The 23257-nt window shown below is 35.0% G+C and overlaps 1 protein-coding gene across 1 annotated transcript in view; it reads right to left on the minus strand.

Annotated features, from left to right (window-relative positions):
* Positions 1–2435: 2435 nt before the first annotated feature.
* Positions 2436–23257, minus strand: part of RIPK2 (receptor interacting serine/threonine kinase 2) — a gene marked incomplete at its 3' end in the record, with an annotated part of 31981 nt that continues 11159 nt past the window's right edge. The window contains exons 4-11 of the mRNA XM_084230542.1: positions 22618–22775; positions 21570–21619; positions 20036–20197; positions 14675–14760; positions 7108–7194; positions 5007–5100; positions 3283–3438; positions 2436–2773 (exon numbers count right to left, since the gene is read on the minus strand). Coding sequence (XP_084086668.1) covers positions 2436–2773; positions 3283–3438; positions 5007–5100; positions 7108–7194; positions 14675–14760; positions 20036–20197; positions 21570–21619; positions 22618–22775 — 1131 coding nt within the window. The remainder of the gene's footprint in view (positions 2774–3282; positions 3439–5006; positions 5101–7107; positions 7195–14674; positions 14761–20035; positions 20198–21569; positions 21620–22617; positions 22776–23257) is intronic.

Raw genomic sequence — 23257 nt, forward strand, 5'->3', positions numbered from 1 at the left:
AGAGGGTGAGAGAATTCACCGGAGCCAGAGCGGGGAGCAGAGCAGGCAGAAGGACCGAAGTACACTGCTGAGGGGAGCAGCGGGCGGCAGGAGAGGTCTGCGCGCCATGCGGGACCCTCTTCAGGTGGCCGGGGAGCAGTGGGGATCGAACCGGCGCCACATAGGCTGCAGGCAGCTTCGCAACCCAGCGCTTAACCGCTGTGCCACTGGGGAGGCCCTGTATTAGTGGTTTTGTATACAATATTTTTTCTCACTTCCCAAATTATTTATCCTAACCCTTAAAAAAAAGATAAAATGCCATATAACTTATATGCTTAGTTCCATTAACTTCTCATTTCTTAGAGGCACAGTAATTAGGCATCACAAGTTAATGCCAAGTTCCAAAGTGGTATTTTTAAAATACTTATTTAATAATTTTTTTTAAAGATTTATTTATTTATACAAGCACTGGGTTCAGTCAGAGCGCAGGAGGGTGAGAGAGTTCACCAGAGCCAGAGCAGGGAGCAGAACAGGCACACAGACGAAACACACTGCTGAGGGGAGCAGCAGGTGCGGCAGGAGAGGTCTGCATGCCATGTGGACCCCTTGTTGGCAGTCAGGGATTGAACCGGCGCTGCAGAGGCTGCGGGCAGCTTCGCAGCCCAGTGCTCAACCGCTGCGCCACCAGGGGCGGCCCTAAAATACTTACTAATTTTAATAATTTAATTACCTAAATGTCGTTGAAATAATTTTTTACTCTTATTCATCTTTTTTAAAATTTATAGGTCTAGATTTTCTTGAAAGTTTGTAATTTCCAATATATCCTTTAATTTTTGCTGACTTCATTAAAACACTTTTTAAGAAAAGGGCTATTATTCCTTGTAAGCTTTTATTTTGCGCTAAAACCTGTTAACCAAGAAAAAAAAAACCATTATATCTTTATTATTTGAACTAAATTTGGTATATATAAGTAAAAGAAACAACACAGTAATCCTGATAATATTGTTCAGCAATTAGAAAGAATGAGTAGAGCTATGATCTAGAAGCCTATACGTGATATACTGTGAGTATAAGAAAACAAGCTGCAGTGTATAATGATATTAAGACCCTTTCCCAAAAGATAGACACTTTATTTTTTTTTATAAATTTTATTGTTATATTCCCCATACAATTGCAGCCCACCCATTCTGACCCCAATCCCTCCCCTCCCACCCCCGCCCCCCTAAAAGTGTCTCTGGTTCATAGTTTTTTGTTGATTTTGATTTTCACTTTCTTATAGTTATTCATTTTCCTGGTCCCTTATTTAAGTTTTCTAGATTCCTGCTATGAGTGAGACCATCCGGTATTTTTCTTTTTCTTTTTGGCTTATTTCGCTGAGCATGATCCCTTCCAGCGCCATCCATGTTGCTGCAAATTGCATGTGTTTATCTTTTTTGAATGCTGAGTAATATTCCATGGTATATATGTACCACATCTTCTTGATCCAGTCATCTATTTTTGGGCATTTGGGTTGTTTCCAAAGCTTAGCTATTGTAAACAGTGCTGCTATAAACATAGGGGTGCAGGTGTTCTTTGGAATTGATGTTTCTGTGTCCTTTGGGTAAATACCTAGGAGTGGAATTGCTGGGTCATATGGAAGCTCTATGTTTAGTAGGTCCAGAAATCTCCACACAGCTCTCCATAGTGGTTGGACCAGTTTGCACTCCCACCAACAGTGCAGAAGAGTTCCTTTTTCTCCACACCCTCGCCAGCATTTGTTGTTGCTAGTTTTTTTAATATGTGCCAAGATAGACACTTTAAATGTGAGAATGAAGGCTGCTAGTTGCTGTGACAATGGGGAAGGCTGGGGTTAGACAGGAGGACAAAGTCCCATGTTGAAAAATTAACTTTTTTCTTTATATACTTTTTATCTATTTTACCTTTGAAATTATTTATTTATTTATTGAAGTAACACTGCTTTATAACATTATGTAACGTTCAGGTGTGAAATGATTTTTCAAAAGTAGAATTCAATAAATAAAACTTAATGTAATCTGAATAATAGAGTTTAAAGAACATGGGATTGTACAACAGGAAGGCTGAACTACTACTTTCTAAGTATAAAGGGCATACTTCATAAGGCAAAATTATGTCTTAGACAAATAATAAATAATCCAGAGTGCATGTGAAATATGACACTTTGATATTGTTATTCACAAGAATATAATTATTACACTTTAAAAATGTTTTTAATTAACCATGAGACAAAATAGTGAACTATGTAAGAAAATGAAAACTTTCTACTTATATTAAAGAATACTGTAATGTTATGAAAGGAGACTAATATTTACCTGAAGAAGAAACTTCATTAAAGCTTCTAATACTCATATGGGTTTTATAAAAACAATTTGATCAAAATATCAGAAATATAAAAAACTCCTTTATAAAACTGACTTTACTTCTTGAAAAAGAGTCACCTATACACTTTTATTTTGAAATAAATTTAAAGATGGTAATTGAGAAACTAAAAGTGTTTCTGGGTAAGGCTGAAGACCCATTTGCCTATTATCTTTCAACTTTTGTACTATAATTTTGGCAAATTCTTCTCCTTGGATGTCAGTGATGTCCAGTAATTGTCTGACTTTTGAGGTCCTTGTTGGTTTGGTACTAATGAGTTCATAGTCCTCCTTCATGATCAAGTCCCTAGACAGCAGGGCATCTAGCGATTGGTTAAGGCAGGCTTCAGTCATCTGGTTCACAATGTCTTCCCTTTTACTCTGGATCCACTGTTGGGCTATACCAGGCTGTAATCGCTCTGTAGTTAAATAAGGGAAGACAATTAAAAAGGTGAGAAGATATATAGCTATGAGTAAAATTACGTAAGAAAAGCAATAGTAAGATTTTGATTTTCATGTAATTATGATTTTCATATAATTACACCAATGCGGTATACCAGTATTTGGGGTAGATTATTAACTTTCAGGAGCCATTCAAATATTCCTCCCTTTCCGTCTTAGAAAAAGGACTGTCTTTTTATCTGTTATAAATTATGGGGCAAAAATCACATTATTTTCTTCTCAGATCTTTAGAAAAATGTAAGTACTTCCTCCCTAGCTGGATGTTCATGGAACATCATTTGGGCCTTTATTACATGCCAGTGCTCATATCCTTGAGATTAGAAGTGCTTTCCTACTGATGATACATATTTTTCATATTGATGAAATAAAGGCAGATAAAACTGTAATTGTATGGCACATGTATTGAACATATTGTTGTGTCAAGTAAATGACATAATTTAAAAAGTGTATCACAAGAAATATTTACCTGAATTTCCCTCAGCTGAGAGTGAATTTATTGTTGCTGTAGAGGGTACACTAGTCTTGTGATCACAGAATGTCACCCTCTGAGTTGTATAAACGTTACTATCACAGCTGTGATTTACTGGACATTGATGCAGCACAGAATAGTCTTGCATTTTTCCTATAAAACATAACATCTTCATTAACTGTAAGATATTCTTAGATATCTCTATTTGCTAAAATGTTATCATTTGGAGCATACAGAGAGTAATATTCAATGTCTTTAATTTTTCACTGTTTTTCAAGTAAGATCATAAACCCAATTCAGCAAGTAAATACTATTTTTTAGAACAAAGGTTTATACTGAATACTTTCACCATATTTGTGTTTGTCTTTGTAAATTAAAAATCACAGAATTTTACTTCTGTGTCTTCTTGGCTCCTACTGTACTTTAAATATGTCTTCCAAACTCATCGATGGCATGTGTGTTTCTATACTCTTTGGCAATCCTAATCAACTTCATGGCCTCAACTGCCACATCTCTTTGTAAATAAATCCATGTAATTAAACTTTTGTTTTCATTGAACCTAGTCCTACATTTTCAACAGTTCACTCACTATCACCCTCATATATGTTGCTAAGTATCTCATATACAAAAACATGAGACACTTATTCATTTTAACTCCTAGACCTGTTTCAACTCTTATTTCTGTTAGTAGCACCAATGCTTTTTCCTGTTTACCAGGTTTAACAAATTGTTTAACTTTATCTTTTTCTCTTTCTTCCTGCAAGAGAAAAGTTGTAGTCTTATCAGTGTGTCCTATGTAACATCTCTGACACCACTGTTCCTTTCTTGTAATCTCTTATCTTTGCTATAGTAATAGACCAATAATCCAACTGGCATCCCCACTGTAAGTCTACTTTTCCTTCTGAAATATCCTATATATTCCAATCAGGATGAATCTTTCTAAGGGAAAAATTTTTACCATGTGGCACCCTTTTTCAAAAACTTACAAAAGTTGCTCTCTATTCAAGTATAAAAGTCCAAATAACTTAGCTTAGTGTTAGAATTTATAATAATTCCACCCTAGTGATCTTTACCTCCTTTTTTTTTTTTTTTAAAACCCTCTTTGCCTATTAAGGCCAACTACTCACTGTTCTCTGGCTTCTGGCCTCTATGTTGTTCCTTTGCCTGGAATTCCCATCCTTTGTAACTATAGGTCCAACCTTCAGCCAGAAATAATTTCTTCATGATGATAACATGATACAGTGGAGTGACATAAAATTATCAAAAGGCTTGGCTTTCAGTCTTGGATGTGCCATTACTAACTATGTAATCCAGAAGTCTTGATCTTAAAAATCTGTAAAATGAGGAATAACTCCCTCACAAGGTTGTTGTGAAAGTACTTTGTAAAACATAGTACTCTGTCACTACTCTGTATTAGCTCTAGACCACATCTCTTCCATCACTTTCTGTGTCATACTCGTTACTTAGAAACATTTCTCCTTTCTTAGAAGATATTTTTTAGTATCTTTCTATGGTGTCTAACACAATGTCTCTAATACTTAAATATATTTTTTGAACATCTCAGTAGTATTATCCTATCTTTAGACTGTCGCTTTTTAAAAATGAGTTATGAATGCAAGTGAAAGATGTATTCCATATAAACCATGATTTCTTGCCAAGAATATGATCTTGAAAGAAAACAGAAAAATTACAAGTAGTATTGACTAAAAAAATGTACATACTAGATAAAAAACCATCGTCTTGAGGCACTGACAGGGACCTTGAGGTTCCAGAAGAGACACTACTTTTATAGTGCTGAGAGGTTCCACATGATTCCTAAAGTAAATAGAGGGAAACCATTTAGGATTATGAAATATTTAAAAAATTATATACAGCTTTAATTTCTAAAAAATTCTTGTTTTGGCTTATTATAAATATTCAATACTACAACAAATTATACCTTATGAAATTCGACACACACGCACCCCCCAATTTCTTTATCAATTCAAAATGAGCAATGATTATTATAAATAATTTTTCCATATTTTCTACAAAATCTCAGAGACTATTTTCAGTGAATAAGACACTTGAAACCTGCAACTCTGGTTTCTTATTGATTTAGAGCAAATACCTATTGCTAGTCTCAATGCCTCAATTTCTTTCAACACAGAGGGATGGAAAACCACAGACAAACTAATATAGAGTTTGGTTTTCCTAGCACTGTCATGTAATTGTGAATCATTGACAAGGCATTTAAACTATCTGACTCTCAGGTTCTTTTTTTACAGCATCTGTAATCTATTTAAAAATGTAATATATGGGCTCTAAGATCCAACACATAAAAGTGATTCAAAAACTATGTATTGTGCTGTAAGGTTCATTTTGGAGGTATTAATACATTTTAGTAGTTTCATGACTTCAAAAACGAGGCACTGTGTCTTAAGGTTCATTTGGAAAGTTTTAATACTTTCTGAGTCTGTAAAATTAACATCATATATTCTTACAAGAAATTATTAATATGAAGTCTGAATGACTGCTACTAAAAGAAATCTTTCCTGGGCCTCCCCGGTGGCGCAGTGGTTGAGCTCTGAGTTGCGAAGCTGCCCGCAGCCTCTGCGGCGCCAGTTGGATCCCCGGCTGCTCCCCGGCCACGGGAGGAGGGTCCCACATGGCCCGCAGACCTCTCCTGCCGCCCGCTGCTCCCCTCAACAGTGTACTTCGGTCCTTCTGCCTGCTCTGCTCCCCGCTCTGGCTCTGGTGAATTCTCTCACCTTCACGCGCTTCTGACTGTACCCAGTGCTTGTATAAATAAATAAATAAATCTTAAAAAAAAAATCTTTCCTTTTGAGTAGTCACAAATTGTATAGTCACATGATTTACAGCCACATTTTATAGTCATTCATTTTTCTCACATTTTATAGCACATAAAATGGCAGTGCTTTTTCTAGGCAGGAAAGGGAAAAGATAATTCAAGTATCTGAATGCTTTGTGAAAATTAGCAGCATACCCCAAATAATGATATCCTTTATTGTATGATCATTGGGAAATTAGGTTTTATGCCTTTTTGGATGGCCACAATGATTTTATTTTCTTTTTTCTAAATTTATTTATTTATGCATACAAGAACTAGAGTAACAGGCCAGAGGTATAGGGGGTGAGAAGATTCACCAGAGACAGAGTGGGGAACAGAACAGGTGGATTGACTGAAATACACTGCTGAGGGGAGCAGTGGGCAAGTCACAAGAGATATAATGCTCCATGCGGGTAGCTCCCTAGCCGGGGAGTGAACTCGTGCTGCAGTGACTACAGATAGTTTCATAGGTTGCAGGTTTCAAGTTTCTTATTCACTGAAAATAGTCTCTGAGATTTTGTAGAAATATGGAAAAACTATTCGTAATAATCATTACTCCCACCAACAGTGCAGGAGAGTTCCTTTTTCCTCGCGCCACCAGGGAGGCCCCATAATGAGTTTATTAACCATTGTAGGAGATAAGGACAAGGAAGGTATTATAGTTATTTTACATTTGGATAAGAAGGCATAAATATAGTGGCAGAACTGTAATCAATGATTTGCCTATGTACTTCCCTATAATGACATTCATCATATAAAACAATAACATGTACAAAAATTAATACCAAAACGAGGCAAGTACTATGATTTGATGAGTTGAACAATGAACTGAGAGTAAAGAAAGCTGGATTTCAAGTTGAAGATTGCCACTGGCTGGCTAACAAGTGCTTAAATATCTCCTGCCTTTAATTTCCCATTCATAAAAGAAGAAGTTAGACTGAATAATTTTCCCATCCTTTTTATATTTTGAGTTTATCAACAATTTTTTTTACCTCCTGTGGACCATGATTTACAGATATGTTCAGAGATAATTCCATTTTCTTCTCACATAAGTGAATAGTACTTGAAGCACTCTGTAACTAGAATGAATATATAAATGTACTTTAATTTGGAGGTCATTAGGAAATTATACCAACAATTCACTTAACATATTTTATATGTTTATACAAAATCAATGGAAAGAAAACCTAAATCAGTTGAGGATATAATAAATAAACTTAAAGATAGATACAGTATAGGCGAAACATTATATGACATGCACCTCAAAGACATCTTTACAGACACATCGCCCAAAGCAGTGATAGTGAAGGCAATGATAAACAGCTGGGACTACATCAAATTAAAGAGTTCTGCACAGCAAAAGAGACAATAATCAAAACAAAGAGAAGCCCCACTGACTGGGAGAAAATTTTTGCACACAACACTAATGATAAAGGACCGATCACAAAAATCTACAAAGAGCGGATGAGACTCAAAAAAAACAAAGAAAATAATCCCTTCAAAAAATGGACAGGAAAGCTCAAAAGAAACTTCTCAAAAGAGGAAATGCAAATGGCCAACAGGCATATGAAAAAGTGTTCAACATCACTAGTAATCAGGGAAATACAAATCAAAACTACAAGGTATCTCTACCATCTTACACCAGTGAGAATGGCACATATTAAAAAAACTAGCAACAACAAATGTTGGTGAGGATATGGAGAAAAAGGAACTCTCCTGCACTGTTGGTGGGAATGCAAACTGGTCCAACCACTATGGAAAGCTGTGTAGAGATTTCTTAACCTTCTAAAGATAGAGCTTCCATATGATCCAGCAACTCTACTCCTAGGTATTTACCCAAAGGACACAGAAACATTAATTCCAAAGGGCACCTGCACTCCTATGTTTATAGCAGCACTATTTACAATAGCTAAGCTTTCGAAACAACCCAAATGCCCAAAAATAGATGACTGGATCAAGAAGATGTGGTATATATACACAATGGAATATTACTCAGCAATCAAAAAAGATAAACTCATGCAATTTGCAGCAACGTGGATGGAGCTGGAAGGGATCATGCTCAGCGAAATAAGGCAGAAAAAAAAAGAAAAATACCGGATGGTCTCACTCATAGCAGGAATTTAGCAAACCTAAATAAGAGACCAGGAAAAAGACTAATTGCAATAAAGTAAAAATCAAAATCAACAAGCAACTATAGACCAGAGATACACTACAGTGGGGGGAGAGGAGAGGAGAAGAGGGATTAGGGTCAGAAAAAGGGGGTGGGAAATGTATGGGGAATATAACCAAAATGAAGATGCAGACATTATGCAAAAATGAAAAATGATGTAAGAATTATATAAAATAAAATAATTTATTAAAAAAGATAGATACAGTATAAAATAGGGCAAAAAATTTTAGAGACACAGGCCTCATAGTAACTGATTACATTGAGCAAGTTATTGATCTTTTAAGGCTTCATATATAAAAATGGAATAACACCCACATGCAGAACTGTTGCAGAGATTAAGATAATGAATATAAAGTTTCTGGTGCAAGCTAGGTACATAATAAATTTCAGTTTGTGTTTGTTTATCCATAAGTATTAAGCATTTACTGTACTTTAGGCACTGAGCTTTATAAGTAATATAATTATTTAAATTTTATAGATAAAAGAAAATGAGGGTAACTAAGTAAAGGAGGCAGTATGTCCTAAGCAGTCAATTAGATCTGATTTAGAATCCCAGATACCTAACTGTTTGATCTTGGATATGAGACTTAATCTCAGTTTATTGACCTATAAGCTAGAGATAAGAATACTACCTTTTGCAGGGTAATTGTAAGGATGATTAAAAGTAATACATGCAAAAATGCCCTGAGACTTAATAAGAATTCAAGAAATGGTAGACGTTTGCAGATGATTTATTTAAATGTTAACTTTTGTATTAAAGTCATTAATTTACTCCTGTCTCTACAAACCAGGCTTGGATTAGTTAACATCACTACTGAGAGATTTGAAAACAAATTTAGTCTGCTTCTCTTCCCCAAATCAATGCTAACTGCTTTACTGGTGGGTTTCTCACTTGCCCCTCCCTTTTTTATACTTACGAATGTCTACTACATTGCAAGGAAAGGGAATTCCAGTAAGAAGAAATATTCATCTCAAACTTCCTTGCCCCTCCCTGGCCTGGTGCCACGGGCCTGGGAATCCTACTTTATTTCTATCCCTTTTCTCCTCAATAAACTTTTTTCTTTCTCTAAACAAAAACAAAACAAAACAAAAAAACAAAAAGAAGAAAAGAAGAAAAACAAAAAAGAAATATTCATCTCAATATATACAGACATAATGTACCTATACAATGAACATTTGTTAAATACACTTTTATGTGAAGCTATAAAACTGGTCTTTGGATCTATTTTTATTATATGCAGTTTTTCTGTGCTTTTTATACTTACCAAATATTTCTGATAACGCAATATCCTTGAAGAGCATAATTTCTTATAACTGATCAGTTATTCTAATTCAAACTATTTATGAACCAGTGAGTGGATTCCAAGGAATGAAGTGGAATGTTAAGGAAAAAAAAATTGGTTCAGTTTCTACTACCTCAAGATACAGGAATTGTTATCTATAAATACATGAATTATAGAAGCTGGCTCAAAGAGCTGAGAAAAATGTAGGAAACTCAAATAAAACAAGTCACCCTAAACAGTGATCAACGTTTCAGAAATTTCTTTATCAAAAATCCTATTAAATTTGTATTCTACTTTTAGCCCTGCTGTAATCTAGCTTTGTAGGGTTTTGTGTGACTAAACTTACTCTATATCTCAGTTATCTCATCTATAAAATGCAGATAATATTCCTGCTCTACCAGTTTTACAGAATTGATATAAAGATTAAAAAAAGAAAAGGAAAGGAAAACAGCTCACAACTCAAAGTGAAAACAATACAGCAACTCAAAAACACCAAAAGAAGTAATGTTATTAGTAAATGTTTTATAAAGTTTTTGAAATACATTTTAAATTACTTTATATTACAAGCCAAATTTTCTTCTTAAAAAAAGCAATTTTAAATATAGTTTCTAATGTTTAAGTTGTTGGGAACAAAAAAAGGAACTATAATGTTTCTCTTCTACTTCATAACCAAGAAAACAGAACTTCCTATCCCCCTTTGCTTGGCAGAAGAAGAGAAAGTTGTGAGGAGAGAAAAGGGCATTTGCATTGAAAGATAAAGCAAAAAGAAAATTTTTTTCTATTAAGAAGTGGAGAAATTGGATTGCTCTGGAAAAGACTGAAAATAAAAGGGTGAAAGTCAGTGAAAAGTTATCAAAAGAATCAAAACATAGTTCCTAAAAAACTCATGTACTAATATATTGCCACTGTCAAGTTTTAGTTTGACTAAGGGTAGTGGTTTCCTTCATGCAACTTCCCTTTTGAATCAAAGGTTGTGTCAACAGATTAGGCAAGCCACAATAGCAATGTCAGTATCGTCTGGCATAAAAAGGACCCATAAATCAATTCAGTGGAACAGAATAGAGAATCTAGAAATAACCCTATGTACAAATATGGCTAATTAATTAATTAACAACAAAAGAGCCAAGAATATATAATAGGGAAAGAACAGTCTCTTCAATAAAAGGTGTTAGAAAAACTTGTCAGCCACATGCAAAAGTGTGAAACTACCCTATCATCTTATACCAGACACAAAAATTAACTGACAGTGGAATAAAGACTTGACAATGGAATTAACTGACAATGAAATCAAGATCTGAAACCATAAAACTCCTAGTACAAAATGTAAGTGGTAAGCATCTTAACATTTGTCTTGGTGATGAATTTTTGGATCTGACTCCAAAAGCAGAGGCAACAGAAACCAACTACAGGAAACTAAAAAGTTTCTGCAAAGCAGGGAAAACTATCAACAAAATGAAAAGGCAACCTACCAAAATTTTTTTTCAAATGTACAGAAAATATCTGTAAATCATCTATTTGATAAAGGATTAATATCCAAAATATTATAAAGAACTCCTACAACTAAACAACAAAAACAGTCTGGTTAAAAATGGGCAAAGGATCTGAAGAGACTTTTTTTTCCCCCAAAGAAGACATATAGATGATGAGCAAATACATGAAAAGATGCTCAACACCACTAATAATCTGGGAAATGCATATGAAAATTGCAATGAGATATCACCTCATAAATTGTTAGAATGGCTATAATCAGAAAGACAAATAACAAGTGAGGCAGTAGAAAAGGGAACCCTGTGTACTGTTGGTGAAAAATGTAAACTGGTATAACCACTAACAAAAACAATATGGTGGTTTTACAAAAAATTAAAAATAGAGCTACTATATGACCTAGAAATATTCAGAAATTCCAATTGTGGCCATTCATTGAAGAAAACAAAACATTAATTTGAAAATATGTATGCACCTCCAAGAAATAATCTGTAATTGTGTAGCTATAATATTGTTGACTTACAATAAAAAATTATGTATCTGGGCCTGGCACAGAGCTTCTAAAACCACTGAAATTTCCAAAGTGATGAGAGCTATAAAGATGTCTTTTGTTTTATGAGTGGTGTAACTTTTTGAATGCCCATAGGTAACAAGGATGGAGGCTGGTTGTTATGGAAGCCAATCATGTGACTAGAAAAGTTGGAACTTTCAGTAGTGGAAGGACTCCCCACACTCCCAACCTCTGGGAGGAGAGTGGGGCTGCAGTTTGAATCTATGAATCAGTGGTCAGTAATCTATTCAATCACAACTATGCAATGACGTCTCCACAAAAACCCAAAAGGATAGGGATTTGGAAAAAGTGAAGCACTTGAAGAGAGAGCATGGAGGCTCTACACCCTTTCCCCAAACCTTACCCTATGCATGCCTTCCATCTGGATGTTAATCTGTAGCCTTTATCTTACCTGCTTTTAATAAACCAATAATCCATCAAGTTAAAAAAAAAAATTTAGTAGTCCACATCGCAAGAAAAAAAATGTAACTATGTATACGGTACCAGATGTTAACTAGACTTACTGTGGTGATCATTTCACAATCTATACAGATATTGAATCAATAAGTTGTACTAATAAATAATATGCTAATTATAGCTAAAAAATGCATCAAGAGAGTCTTGAGATCTTGCAGAGAGTAGCTTCTTGGTAAAAAATTTATTTTCTAAACACAGAAATAAATACCTGAGTGATAAACCACTCAGTCAGGCTTTATCACCTGGAATCAAAACATTTGGCTGTCACATATAGAAACTTCCTCTGCTTTTCCTTTGTGCTAAGAGAAGGCAGAAGATAGGCTATGCTCTCTGTGACTTCTACATGCTGGTTATCAGTTGAATGTGGTTAGTATTTGTGACTATCGTGGGTTTGTTTGTTTTGAGAACTAGAGTTATTTGGCAATTGCAAGCACATAATTGTTTCTTGACTCTGCCAGTGTGTTAGCCTGAGCTGGCTCTTATTTTGCAGTTTGTTATTTCCTGATGGTCAAGGAAATGAATGGAAATAAAAACATCTGTGCCTTTTAGAAACAAAGTTGAAGTTAAAAAAAAAAAGAAAACTTTGGCTAATAGGATGAACACTTCCAGCTGGATGAAAAGAAAAGCCGCAATAGGAAAGAGATTGGGTTTTCCTGATCAGGTTTGGGTTCTTGTGGATTCTCAACCTGATGAGTCAGTGGCAATCAAGCATTTTGTCCAGTGACACAAGGTGGAACTAGCTGTCCCTCCATTCTCTGCCCAATAATTCATTTACCATTATTGGGGAGGGGGAGTATCTAGCATATCATATGGACTTGTCACCTGTCCAAATGTGTACTTTGGAGTAATATGTAGAAGCCATTTTAAGTCTGAAGTGCTATTCCAATGCATGGTATTATTATCTATACTATTTCTAATGATGATCACAATACATTATGTCCTGTACTGCATTTAAGGACTTTTCTAAAATACAGAAAATGTTGTCTAATATCCTGCCTGACTTTATAGCTGCTTATGGCAGAAGACTGGGGGAAATGCCTTATAATACACTGACTCATAGAGTAATAACTAATTCTCGGCAATGTCCTAGAGGAACTATTAGAATTGATTGGAAGGTACAAAAAACACAGGTACTTCCTAGCAACTGTAATAGGCACTTGGTATTCAAAGCCGTTTTCACCCTTAACAGTTAGTGGATTGATATTATTGATAGTGTCTTAAGATTTATGCATCGTACCACACACCTGTGAAAATGGCTCATATCCAAGTAAGTGTTGTCAAGAAGTGGAGAAAAAGCAACCCTGGCATACGATTGGTGGGAATGTAGACTTATCCAGCTCATATGGAAAACAGTTTGGAGATTTCAGAAAATAGAAGATGGATCTACTAGATGATTCAGCAATTCTATTCCTATGTATGTATCAAAGAAATGCAAAAACACTAATTCAGATGGGTATGTACATTCCTATGTTCAATGCAGCACTGTTTATAAGAGCCAATGTATGGACACAACCTAAGTGCCCAAAGACAGATGAGCAGATTAGGAAGATGTATATCTACACAATGGAATGTAATTCAGCTACCAAAAAAGATAAACATTTGCCATATGTGACAACATGAATGGGACTGGAGGATATTATGCTAAGTAAAATAAGTGAAAAGGAGAAAGACAAACACCGCTTGTATTTGGAATATAAAGTAACAAACAAACAAAAAAAGGGTCAGATAGAACCAAATCAAACCTAAAAATCTATTGATAACTATAGAATTGAAGCAACCAGAAGTGGAGGGAAAGTGCAGGAATTTCTGTTAGTCCTGTGCTTTAAGCAAAAAAGTAATTTAGGATAGTCTGTGAGAACTGGGGTCCAATCTAAATGATGACATGGTACAGATGGAATACATTCAGCATGGAGCACCTGTGTTGTAAGGTATACCTTATTAGACATAACTGAGTTATATAGTGACAATATAACTATTGTCACTAATTTGGGAAAGAATCTGTTGGCTATGAAAAACAATATCAGAGACAGCACGTGGGTTAAAATCTTCCTGAAAAATGTGCTTTCCTTTTCAGTGGAGACATTTAAACACTTTTCCTTTCATTAGAATCAAAGAGGGTTTTCAGGCCACTGTGGGCAGATAAGTGAGAATACTCTAATCAGATTGTTTGCTAAAGGCTATGATAATGTTTCAGGATATCAGTAAGCAATTGATTGAGAATAATTGCACGGATGCCAAATATCGCCTAAGGTGTCAAACCAATATATTAAGACTTCAGAGAAATGTGGATTTAAAAAATTCTAGAGATTTAGAGTATTAATTATACACAACTGGCATTCATTACATCTTTTAAATTTATATTTGCTGTATGGATCTCTGAAAATCTAGAGATAATAATATGAATGAAATGGGAAAAACTCTTCTGTGACAAAGGAAAGTTAGTATTCATAGTCTCTGATAAATTCTCCTGCACCCATACTGTAGCCTATATCTGTGTAAAGAATATAGATAAAAACTAAATTACATTAAACAAAAAGCCCAATAAATGATGTTATTTAAAGTTTTAATTTCTAGCATTTCATTCAGTAATTTACCTTTGTTTTCTTTAGTTGAATGACAGCTTCATGAAAAGTTATCTCTTCAAATGTTCTCAGAACTGGCTCAAGTTCTATTAAACATTCTAAGTAAGAAAAAAAATGATTTTGAATAGTTTCTAATTATTAAATTGAAAAACATAACAATTAACTGATAGGGCTCTGAGTCAATACCCATTATGATTACATTCAACAGTTTTGAGAGCCTTTATTATAACTATAAATGAACAGACATATAGATCAACAGAATCAAATTGGGATTCCAAAAATAAACCCTTACAATTAATGCCAACTGCTTTTGGACAAAGTTGCTAAGGAAATTCAGTAGGTGAGGGGTCTCCCTGGTAACTTAGGGGTTAAAGTCCCAGCACTATCAAGCTATTGCCAGCCACTGCAGCATGAGTTTGATCTCTTGGCCAGGGAGCTAAACCATATGGTGCAGAGGACCTCTCCTGACTCGCCCGCTGCTCTACCCTCAGCAGTGTATTTCAGTAGATCTGCCTGTTCTGCTCCCCATTCTATCTCTGATGAATCCTCTCACCTCCACACACCCCAACCCCGCACTTCTCGCCTATACAGCAGTTCTTGTATGCACAAATAAAAAAAATTCAGTGGGTGAAAGGGTAATCTTGTCAACACATGGTACTAGGACAGTTGGATAGCCACATGGAAAAAGATAAATTTAGTCGCTTACCTCACTCCATACATAGAACTAACTTGAAATGGACCATGCACCTAAATGTAAATATAGGAGAAAATCTTCATGACCTTGGGTTAGGCAAAGAATTCTTAGATATGACATCAAAAACAGGATCCATAATAAAACTGATAATTGGACTTCAAAAATATTGGAAAATTTTGTACTTCAAAATATGCTATTAAGAAAAATAAAAAGACAACCTGAGAGAATATTTCTGCATATCATGCATTTGCTAAAAGACTTACATCTAAAATATATAAAGAGCTTTGACAAGTTAAAAATAAGATAATTAAAAAATGGGCAAAAGATTGAATTTCACTAAGGGAGATATGCAAGTGGCTAAAAACATAAAAACATATTTAATGTCAGTAGCCATTTGGAAATGCAAATTAAATGTAAGAAGTATTACTCCATATTCACTCAAATGGCTATAAATAAAAGAATTACAAGTGTTGTGGAAAAATCCACATCATAATACATCCACTTTAGAAAACAATTTGACAGTTTCTTAAAAATAAAAGGTTAATTTAACATACAACCCAGCAATTCTACTCATAGGTAGTTACTTAAGCATGTTCACACTAACACTAGCAATTTGGCAGTCATAGCAGCATTATTCATAATAGCTAATACCATCACAGTGGCTACTACTCCAATAATAAGTGAACTTGTTGCTCAAGGGAGAGGGTAGGGCTACAGATACAAAACTGAGCATCATTAACAAATAGATGGTATATAAAGTCATGATTTGAACTGGATCACCCAGAAGGGAGTATAGATAGCAAAAAGTAAAGGAACCCATGTGCAAACTCTGAGATATTCCAACCCTTAGAAATTGAGCAGAGGAAGACAAAAACATTGAGGAAAAGAGGACAGTAGAGTGTAGTCTCTCATGTCGTAGAACCCACCAAAGGAAATTTTTAAGTTAAAACTAATGTGCCAAAAGGCCAAGTTAAGATTAGCAGGATTTTCCAATATCATCATCGCTGGATTATTGGTAACTTGAACAAATGTAATTTTAGTGGAGAGATGAAAAAAGGACATTGATATAAATATGTTTAAAAATGAAATTAGATGGAAAAAATGAATTAGATGGAAAGAAGTAGAGGACAAGTATGGACAAGTACTACAAAATAGTTCTGAATGGGAGCAGAAAAATGAGGTGGTAGCTGAAGGATGATATAGTATAAGATTTTTTTCCCATATAAAAATAAGAGACAATAATGGAATATATCTGAATGGCAGTCCTATGGTCCAGTAGACATGGAGAGACTGGCAAAGTAGGCGATGAGAAAGTATATAAGGAATAGAATTCTGGAAAGAGGGAGGAAATGGTACTGAGAGCACAACTGGTCCTACTCATATTTGTATAAGTTTATAGACTACTTTTCTCCATTGCAAAAGAGCTAATGCATGAAAGATGGATAATCAGTACAACTAAGTAGATAGATATGCTAGTGGAATTATGAGGGAATTCTCTCTCATGGTTTCTATTTTCTCAATGTAGTGTGGAACAGATCATCAATTCATAGGAAAGATGGAACACAGAGTGAAGAAGGCTTAAGAAGAGAGACTAAGGTATGTGTGTCACTCCTCTTTTCTTTCTGAGTTCAAAATCTGTAACAAAAGTCATAGACTATAGATAGAAGGTGATCAAAATATCACCTTTATTACTGATAATGCTATTTGGAGAAAGTACCTTTAGATCTGTAGCCTATAGGCTTGGTAATACTTTACCCCTGCAGTTGACAGCGTTACTCACTAAGCCACAAGTCTCACCGTGCTTTCACATGAGGGAGCAGAAAATATGTGCATCCTTTAGACAGGCTGACTTCTAAAAGAAGGAGAAAACTAAAACGAACCCACATAAGCATGTTCAGTTTTTCTCCAAAATTAATAAATGAGGTAAGTCTGAGGAGGAGTGACTGAGGAAAATACAGAAGCTGAAATATTCTACCTACTGTATATTTTCCTTCTTGGGAATTGAAGTGGGAATTTCAACCTCATTTTGGAAACATGAAGAATAGAACTTGAGTGTTGTTTTCAGCAAAGATGATAATCTATGGGAGTAATTCTCAGACTTTTATATGTCAGGACTCTTCAAAATTGTTGACTACCCCAAAGAAGGTTTGTATATATGAGTCATATCTACTGATACTTACTAAATTAGAAATTAAAACAGAAAAATTTAGAACAGAAGAATATATGAGAACACAAGTGTTAACTATTGGAATAATGATATAATCACACCTCTGGAAAAATCCATTATACACTTATGAGAGAAGAGTAAAAATGGGAAAATAATTCCTAGTATTTATTATTTTGAAAACAGCTTTGATTTTGTGAACTCCTTATAAGAGTGCCAGAGACCAACCCTCATGCTCCCACCTGCACCCCAAGCTTCGTACACTCTTATACTTTAAGGACAGCTGATCTATGATAATGGAATAGCAGATGTATTTGAGAAGCATAACGGAATTGCTAAGTAGTGTTTAGTGCCTGATTTTGGCCATTAATTTACAGAAACTAGTGACTTCCACTTCAGATCAAAATGGAGTAGTTGGGGGCCTCCCCGGTGGCACAGCGGTTGAGCGCTGGATTGCAAAGCTGCCCCCAGCCTCTGCAGCGCCGGTTCAATCCCCGGCTGCTCCCTGGCCACTTGAGGAGGGTCCCACGTGGTGCGCAGACCTCTCCTGCCTCCCGCTGCTCCCCTCAGCAGTGTACTTTGGTCCTTCTGCCTGCTCTGCTCCCCGCTCTGGCTCTGTGAATTCTCTCACCCTCCCACGCTTCTGACTGTACCCAGTACTTGTATAAATAAATAAAAAAATTTAAAAAAAAAAAAAAAAACAAAATGGAGTAGTTGGAAATGGTTTATCTTCCTGATTTAAGCAACTAAAAAGCCTGACAAAGTAAATGAAACAGTGAATGTTTTTAAGACAGTAGATATCAGACAACAAAGAACATTGATCTCTAACATATGGGAAACAAATGAGATGAACCTTAAGATTTCCTGGATTACTACCTGAGAAAGTTTCTAATTAAAGCACAAAGAGAAGGAAGTGAAATAGAGCTTGGTAGACATTCAGAGTTGAAGAGATGGGGCTGAGAGTCTTGGTAAACTAAGGCAGATAGGTTCATAGGGACAGAGTACCAGAGAAAAGGGGACGTGCAAAGAGAGAGAACTTCAGAGATCTGAAGAATGTTCCCCACAAGTACTGAACAACATGATTAATGCAGGGTGAAAAAGTAAGCCAAAAACCAAAGTCATCAATGAACAATAAGGAAAAAAATCAGGAAATTCATAAACAAGTATTGCCCAATGGCTACATTTTTTAGGGCGCTACAATTTTTAGAGAGTGGAGAGGAGATGGCCCTGGGACAAAGGGTATATGGCCCCCAGGTTCACGGCTCTGGGAAATAGAAGATAATATGTGAATCCATTATTTTAGCAACTTTTACTCTTTTTAAATGTAAAAATGGTGAGCACTGGACAGTTTTTATTGGAAAATCTATTTCATTGTTTTTTTAGTGGAATGAAGATTCTCAGTTTGCATCTAGTCTTTTCAATCTTTTTAATGGACTCTTAAAATGCAAAAATTTAAATTTTATTTAAGTCCAATTATTAGTTTTTTCAAAATGGATCTTGCTATTATGTAATATCTAAGAATTCTTTGCCTTGCCCAAGGTGTTGAAGATTCTCTTCTACATTTACATTTAGGTGATGATTCATTTTACTTCTGAAACAAATCTTAATTCTATCAAATTTTTCTTTCAGGATTACCACCTTAATTAGGAAATTCCTGCAAGAGTCTCCTAGCTGCTCTTTTTGCTTCTATTCTTCCCTTCTCCAATTATTTTCCATGCAACAGCATTGGTTTCTTATAAACTTAAATGAAATCATGTCATCTTCCTACAAAATACTTTAATGGTTTTCCATTGTACTTGGAATATGTAACATTTTAATGATGGCAATAGCCTCTTCTCCCCCCACTAATCTTTTCTCATATTATTCCCTTCCTTGCTCACTGTTTTCCAGCTATACACACCTTTCTTTTTTGTTCCTTGCAAATACTAAAGTTTTCTCTTCTAGTCTTAGGGCCTTTTCCTTGCTGTTTTCTCTGCTTGAAATACTCTTCCTTTAGCTGTTGAATGGCTGCCTTCTTCCCAAGCTTCAAATTTCAGTTCAAATTTTTAACTTCTATCTAAAAGGCTTTCTGCCCCTCCCCTAGCTACTCTTTTATTGGGCTTATTTCCCTATAGGACTTTCACAATTTATGACTTGTTTATTTATGTGGTTTTCCCCTGCCTTTTCAAAGTAGAATGTGAACTCCAGGAATTTAGCAACTTAGATTAACCTTGTTCATTACTCTGTTACTCATGCTCATCTCAGTACGAACCACGTGGTAGGTGGTCAATAAATTCTTTTTTAATGTGAGTGGAAAGATAACTTCTATCAAATAATTTTTCTGTTAGGAATTCTCAATTCTGCTCTAGAAATAGTTACCCCTTTATAAATGCTATGAATAGCAAAAGAAAAGAGAATTAAAAACAAAACACTGATTTTGTCATCTAACTTCCATAATTATTCAAGAAATCTTTAATTCACAGTATATTTGTTACTTTCACAACTTAAAAGGTTCAGGTTAATACTCTACACTCACTTAAGAAAGATGGTCTTTCATCTGGATTTTGTGCCCATCCACTTTGTATTAAAGAGATCATAAGTGCTCGATGAGGTATATCAAATGGCAAACTTTCTTCATTAGTGTCAGGTCGATGTCCTTGTGATACACTATACATAATCTGCAAAGGGTTGGTGACTTCTGTAGAAACAAATATATTTCATTCATTAGAAATATATTATTCAGGGCTTCCCTGGTGGCACAAGTAGTTAAGTACTGCACTATGAAGCAATCTGCAACCTCTGCAGCATGAGTTTGATCCACGGCCAGCCAGGGAGCAAACCACATGGTGCAGCAGACCTTTCCTGGCTCTCCCACTGCTCCCCTCAGCAGTGTACTTTGGTCAATCTGCCTGTTCTGTTCACTCTGTCTCTGGTGAATCCTCTCACCCCCTGCATCTCTGGCCAGTACCCCAGCTCTTACATGCATAAATAAAATCTTAAAAAAATATATATTACTCAAAGTGAAAATGAGAGAATCTTAAAATATGGGAGTAATTCATTAAATTACCCCATTTTCTGTCAAAGGAATACATATATCCCAGTCATTACCAGACTTGTCTACCTCCTTCCTGTGGGAGAAAGATTTTTATTTTTTGCACTTGGTCATATAATTTGATTTGGCCAATGAAACACAGGTAGAGAAGAGTAAAACAGACCTCAGGGCTGAGCAGAAAATAAAAAAGAGCTACTTCAGATAATCCCCTAATGTGAATGATAAATCAAAGTTTATTTTAAACTACTGAGATTTTGAGATTGTTTATAGCAAGGTGACCTATACAAACCTCAAAATTAAGAACTATTACGAGAAAGTTTAAATTATTTCTTAATGTTTACTGGTTCTTTACAGAAGGACCACTAATTAAATTTTCATATAAAGAGTTCTATAGCTAGAATCGGGCCTCCCCTGGTGGCGCAGGCGGTTGAGTGCAGCACTGTGAAGCTGTCTGCAGCCTCTGCAGTGCTGGTTTGATCCTGGCCAGCCGGCGAGGGTCCCACATGGCGAGGCAGACCTTTCCTGTCTTGCCTGCTGCTCCCCTCAGCAGTATATTTCAGTCAGTCTGCCTGTTCTGTTCCCCCCTCTGTCTCTGGTGAATCTTCTCACCCTCCCACGAATCCGCCTGTACCCTGGTTCTTGTGCAAATAAATAAATAAACAAACAAACAAACAAATAAATAAAATAAAGAGTTTTATAGCTAAAATGAATCTTAGAAACAGAAATTCAAAATTTTCATTTTTCAGATGAAAAAAATGAGGATACAGGAGATTTAGTGAATTTCTCATATGGCTAAATGCTATCAGAACAAGAATTAGAAAATGTATTTTTCTGATCCTTAATCCAGTATACTTTCCACAATACAGTGGATTCACAAGTGGTAAATTATAATGTTTTTATACCATATTTCCCACAAAATGAATGGTAGGCAGATTTAAAATAAAATGAACCTTACACAATTCTGAGTGTGGCCAACCAAATGATATTACCTAGACTAAGAAAGTCAAAGTATACTTACCTTCAAAAGGCTGTTTTCTGGACAAAACTTCCCATGTGATAACTGCATAGCTGTTTAATATAAAAATATATACTTAGTACATTATAAACTAAAAATGTATAATAAACTAAAGTAGCATGAAATTTAAAGGCTGACTATAGTAATAGTAATGTAATTTCTTAAAGTGGTAAGGTACTAAAATGTTCAAAAAAGAAGTATAGCCAAGATGATAAATATTCATGTACAGTTTTGTTTTGAAAGGAAATTAATACCAATTTGAAAAAAGGTAATTATTATAATAAAAACTTGAAGTCACAAAGATGACTTGTGATAATCATTCCTAAATATCTATATAAGCTATGCCCTCTAGTTACATGATTTATTATTCACACAAAATAAAGACAAATTAAAAAAATTGTCTAATGTAGTCCTATTTGAGTGACCTTTTTTCCTCATTTAAGAAATTATCTTCTTTGTTAGTGGATAAATGTTAACCACATATAATTTCCCTCTCCCCATCAAAGTAATATATGATAAAAACCCTGAGTATTATAATTTTACAGAACAGTAACATATGACTTACCTTTTTTTAAGGATTTATAAAAGTGGCTTCAAATAAGGCATTTCTAATTTGAAAAATATTAACCACTGTGGTTCCCAATTTATTTTCACCATACTTATGAGTGAAGAAATAAAATCATGCTTTAAAATGTAGCTTCAAAATTCTGACTGATTATTTTTTATTTTTTTAAAGATTAATTTATTTATGCATACAAGAGCTAGGGTGTAGACCAGATGTGTGGGAGGGTGAGAGAATTCACCAGAGGCAGAGTGGGGAGCAGAAAAGGCAAATCTGCTAAAATACACTGCTGAGGGGAGCAGCAGGTGAGATAGGTAAGGTCTGCTATGTCATGTGGGCTAGCCCTCTGGCTGGCCAGGGATCTAACTCATGCCTCGGTGGCTGCAGATTGCATCATAGTACTGAGACTTAACCCCTTGTGCCACCAGGGAGGTCCCTAATCTTATTTTTTAGATAACATTAACTCTGAGCAAAAGGAACATACTTTACCTATATATATCATGTTTGACACTGGCTCTTGATTTTTGCCCAGGTTCATAGTTTTCAGGTGGCATGTAGATAATTGTCCCTCCTTCTGGTGCAGATTTACTATTTCGTGATTGTGAGAGGGACATCATACGCCATTTTGATAAACCAAAATCTGCAATCTGAAAGGGAAAATATTGAATTTAAAATTTTTCTCCAAAAAATATCCAAGAGTTGACTTAGATATGAAACCAGAGAAAATGTTATAAAGAAAATAAAATCCACGGAGGTTGAAAAGTTTATAAAGTGTAAGTTTCACATTATCTTATATAATATATATGTAAGATATATATTTTATAAATATGTATATATATTTCAGGTTATTGGGAATATTTGAAAATACCTCCATAATGTTTTTAGTGTTCTTTGTGAGACAGAATGGAAAGTTTATAGGATACGAGAAAAGAAAATGTCACTCTGATTTTTAAGAAGGTAAAAGAAACACTGATTTTGCAAATCAATGTGTTGGTAGGAGATGATTTTAAATCTGTTTTAAAAAACTTAGAAAATTTATGAAAGGAATACTTTATGAATAATGAAAAAGTCAGCAAAAATTCATGAAAACCAAATTACATTAGACAAATGGTCAATTTCAGATCTCATG

This window comes from Talpa europaea, assembly GCF_964194135.1.
Source record: "Talpa europaea genome assembly, chromosome: 3".
Taxonomy (NCBI): Eukaryota; Metazoa; Chordata; class Mammalia; order Eulipotyphla; family Talpidae; genus Talpa; species Talpa europaea.